We start from the raw sequence: 5,066 nt of genomic DNA, 5'->3' as shown, positions 1-5,066 counted from the left end.
TTAGTTTTTTAAAAATAAAAAAGGGCACAGGCCTGCTCGCTCGTCCGCTACCAGCCACGAATCCCAACCGCTCGCATCTCTTTCCCTCTCGGCAAACCTCTCCCTTCGCTCCCGTCTCGCCAACCGGCCAAGCCGCGCCACCTCCGATCGACGCCTCAGACCTAGCCGCGCGCGTGCTAATCGTTCTCGTGCACCGCTGTGTCTCCCCAAAGTTGTCCGTGTCGGATCTGGCGATTTGACCGCACTTCTTCCCTTGCCCTTCGCTCATGAAGGTTCTCACCAACCGGTCAAGTCACGTCGCCTCCAATCGATGTCTCAGATCCAGATCCCCCGCGTCCGCCACCCTAGCCGCTTCGCTACCGGCTGTCGTCGCCCTGCCATGTCGGGTTCGTTTGGACTTCGTCAGATCTATTGGGGTAAGGCTGTGTCGGTTCGTTTCGTTCTCTTGGCCATTAATATTGTGTTTCAGTGTTATGACTCGTCGTTATTGAATTTTGTTTCAAGCTTAAGTCTTCAGGGAGTTTGGAAGTCAAAGGAGGCACCGTCGTGGAAGGTGGAAGTGTTTTTCTTTCTTTGAGTAAGTTCTTGATAGTTTGGACTCGGACCTGAAGTCTTACAATTATGGCTTCAACTGAAATTTGAGAGTTGTTTTGTTGTTAGGACCGCTACTTTGGATTGCGGTCATAGTTTGGTGGTCTAAAATTTTTATCTATAGATTATCGACTCGAGATAAGTAATCTTATCACTGGAACTGCCCACGGGCCAGGATCTAGTTGTATGCTAGCATGATAAGTGTATGTTATGGTAAATGTTAGCATGTTGATTGACAGTATGACTTGAATCAAAGTATGTTCTGGCACAAATTCTGATTTTTTTACATACGTACCTAAGTGCTTGATCGTTAGTATGTGATAGTATGTGTTTTCATATGTCGATGTCTGATCTGCTGGCGTTGAGGCATACTTGTATGTTGTGGCTTTATGATATAAGTTATACATGGATGATGTATAATATGTTGTTAAGCATTATGGGTATGTGATGAAGCCATGGTATTAAGGATTTTTATGTATGCTTTAGAACCGTACAATGTTGAATCTTAGCACGTTAACACTGTGTGAATATCCTCATTGATTAGTTAGATGCTCACCAGTTTGTGTTTCCTTCAGGATTCACCAGTTTTTGTTTCCTTCGGGATTCACCAGTTTTGTGTTTTCTTCGTGATTCACCAGTTTGTGTTTCCTTCGGATTCACCAGTTTGTGTTTCCTTCGGGATTCACCAGTTTTGTGTTTCCCTCGGGATTCACCAGTTTTGTGTTTCCCTCGGGATTCACCAGTTTTTTGTTTCCTTCGGGATCCACCAGTTTTGTGTTTTGTGTCTCCTTCGGGATTCACCAGTTTTATGGGCATACTTAATTATAATAGGACAGGACTCAGTCTCTTATATGTTACGTGTATTTATGTGCCATAGGTGGGTATGTAGAGGACATAGATGCCTAGCCTGACCCCAGTGGTGGGTTTACTTACTGAGTATTTCATACTCATTCTTTCTTATGTTGATGTTTCAGGTAAGGGTAGAGATGCACCGGCGGTTGATTTGCATCATTTCATCACCATAATTAAAGTCGTCACATATGTGGTGGACATCATACTCTTTTAGCGATGCTTCATCAAAAATTTCCCATGATCTTTTGTATAAGCTTTCATTCACACTTTCGATATTATTATCCTTGGAGATTTTGGAATGAGTGGGAGCCGGAGTCGTCTTAGAGCTAGCCTTTCCGAGCCAAATTTTGTTAATTGAGTTTTTTCCATACTTTCTTTGTGATATAAAGATGCCAGCTTAATTGTTTAACTTGAAAGCCAAGTAAGCATGTCTTCGTCACAACATGGTCATTTCAAATTCTATTTGCATCTTGTTTCACATGATGTTCTATCGGTATAAGTATCATTCGCACTGCTTTCGGAATGCACCCAGTAATTGACGAATGTTGATTTGTTTCGGTTGTAAAGAGTTTAAGCTGGTTAATCTCAGATTGTTGTGGAAGGCCCATGAATATGTAAGGCCCATGATGTCCCCCTACTAAACTCACAAACCGAATATAAACTTTAGAAGAGTGATTAAATTTAATTTTGAAACATTCAAATTTCAATATTAAGGGAATAGTAATTATATGGAAATAATTACACGTAATTAGAATTAAACGAATTAGAAATTGGTTAATATCAAAATTCTATTTTAAAGATTAATTTCATGAATAACAAGAATTCATAATCGTTGGAATTGGTGATGTGAAAAATTTAATGTTGGATATTAAATTATTTTTAAATTTAATTAAATTATAAATTAAATTATTTAAATTTTAATTTTTATATAAAATCACTTATTTGAATTAATATTATTTAAAATTGAATATTCGAAATTTTTTTGAAAGTTCAAAGGAAAAATCAATTTTGATTAATTAAGTTTTAGAAAAATTAAAAAGAAAATTTATTTTTAAATGAAAATTTGTTTGATGAAGTTACTTGTATGGCTGAAGAAGATAAAAAACTTAGCTGGATGAGCTGAGAAATAGCGATTGCAAAAGTTAGATTGCTGAATGTGTTAGTTGAAGAAATTGTTATTCAATTTAGAGAAAAAAAGCAGTGAGCTTCTCCTCTCAAAAATTCCCTCAATTCAGTTCATTTTTGAGTTTCCAACTCAATCTAAGGTCCAATGAATGTAGTAGGGAAAAGATCTATTGTTGGTCTACACCCTATTTTTATTTAATGAACATGCTTAATTTTGACTCTAAAATTAATGAATTAACGTGTTTAATGATCCTAACTTCTTTCCGTTTAATTGCATGCCTAACTCTATCAAAAGCCTCCACTGAGGATGTATGATATTGTCCAACACAAACTGTACATGGATCCAAACTATCCCTTGATTATGTGTGCAAAGCTTAATAAAGCCATCTTATGGGCTCAAATAAGCATCTCGAGCTTGGAACAACACGCTTGAGAGAAACCTTAATCTTGTGGGGTTTTCGGAACGAAAGGCATGTCTGGTAAATCGTCGTTGTTGTTTTTCAAAAATGCTCTATGTTGATTATATTATTCATCTATGTCGATGATGTTATCGTAAATAGAGAACGATTTGCTATCTTCTTATTAGAAAATTGTATTTATTCATTAAATAAATTTGTGGATGATCTGTAAAACAAGCTTGAGTTATTGATTTAAAGCCTGCTCCTTCTCCAAATGTCATGAACCAATCATTGTCCCTAACTGATGGGACACTTATGGATGATCCTTTTGTTTATCGAAGCACATTGGGCGCCAATACTTGACAAATACGAGGACTGACATTACATATGTGGTTAATCAACTAAGTTTGTTTTCTTAAACGGCCCACAGATGTCACTAATAGACAGTCAAATGGGTGCTTCGGTATATAAGTGGCACGAGGACACTATGAGTTTTACATAAACCTAACTCTTTGATTTCCCAATCTCCACTTTGGAAACAAACGTGGATAATCGAAAAATCCATGGCATCTCTACTATGTGTTTCTTGGTGACTTAGTGTCGTGGTCCTCTAAAAAGCCGTCTGTTGTCGCATGGTCAAGTACCGAATCTGTAATTATAGAAGTGTTAGTTCACACGCCCATTGAAATCATATGGCTAACACAAATCCTTGTGGGATGTAACTGTCACATAAGTTTGTTCTGGTGTTTATGGTGTGACAATCTAAGCCACCTGTTGCTCTGGCTGTTAACCTTCATGTTTTCATGCTACGATGAAAACATATTGAGATCGATATTCCTTTTTGTAGGGATCAGGTTCTACAAGGCTACTTGGACATGTTGATACGTTCCTTCCTCAGAATCAAATTACTGACTACCTTTCTAAACTCTTAGCTCATTCCTAATTTTTCAATATGAGGTCCAAACGCAGGGTTTTTTTATCTCCCCTTTCGTTAGACGGTGAATATTGAGGTAACAAGCCAAGTCAGAAAAGTGCCAAGTCACCCAATCCCACACAATCAGCTATTCAAGTCAGATGGTTTTCAGACTACTAAAGTAACCAAGTCTATTTAGGGAAAAATTCAAATAATTAAAAGTTTGTTAAGAGAAAATCTTAATGTGTTGTTGACTTACCAAATTTGTGTGTTGCCGTATTGTATTGTAGTTTGTTATGTTTTCAGTTTTTTCTTCTTCCCAGTTTTAGTGATTCGCTTGTATTAAATATGAACTGGTTGCTATCAAATAAAATCATTCGAAATTTACAAAGGAGTTTTTTCTTTTCTTTCTAGTTAATACCTTATCACAGATGTTATAGTCAATGAGGCAATTGGAACGTTGTTAAAAAAAGAGAGAGAGGCTTATTTATAGACTCTCGAATAGTTCATCAACATCTATGTTATCCTAATCTCAGGAAAATCATGACTAATATCTGGAGGAGAAGGCGTAGGGCTTGCAATACTTGACAACATTACAATAACGTCATAAAACGACATCATTCAAAATGATTAAAGGATTGATTTAATATTTTAATATCTTTTTTAAGTAATTTGTAATGAAATCGGCAATTAAAGAATACAAAACAAATCAAAAAAAGATCGATAGATAGATATACATGGTTCATAGTTATGTCCACGGGGGAAATGTTTTTTTATTGCAAGCGAGCCCATTAGGGTTAGAGAAGTTTATGTAGCATATTTCTTCTAAAACCCTAGGGTTATAATTGTGAAAATCATAAATAATTACAGTATGCTAATTACGAATTCTAAAATAGGTTTCCTAACCCCACCGACACGCTGCCCCTGGACCCTGGCTTGCTGACCAAGTAGCGAGACCCCGTACTTCGTTGTTTCCGAAGCACCAGCTAACACATTCCAAGCATTCCAATAGTTTTAGTGACATATTCTCATAATTTTGTACTATATTAGTAGACTTAAAAGCAACATTCTTTACTAGGATCAGGCTCAGTCGATCAAACATAACACTAAGATTCTTCACAGTAGCATTTCCTAAAAACCAACATGCACATTCAACAGCACTATCAGACACATAAATATACTAACAT

At 36.8% G+C, this 5,066-nt stretch overlaps 1 protein-coding gene across 1 annotated transcript; it reads left to right on the top strand.

Moving 5' to 3' along the window:
• On the top strand, window positions 1–1,657 carry LOC120080992. Its single transcript, XM_039035676.1, has 3 exons — window positions 1–416; window positions 505–577; window positions 1,566–1,657. Exons 1-3 carry the CDS (start codon window positions 267–269, stop codon window positions 1,655–1,657), a joined length of 315 nt encoding a protein of 104 aa, XP_038891604.1. The 5' UTR covers window positions 1–266.
• Window positions 1,658–5,066: the final 3,409 nt, after the last annotated feature.

Source organism: Benincasa hispida, chromosome 7 (genome assembly GCF_009727055.1).
Source record: "Benincasa hispida cultivar B227 chromosome 7, ASM972705v1, whole genome shotgun sequence".
Taxonomy (NCBI): domain Eukaryota; kingdom Viridiplantae; phylum Streptophyta; class Magnoliopsida; order Cucurbitales; family Cucurbitaceae; genus Benincasa; species Benincasa hispida.
Note: the sequence above shows the minus strand (reverse complement) of the source record. Positions and strands in the feature narration are given on the sequence as shown.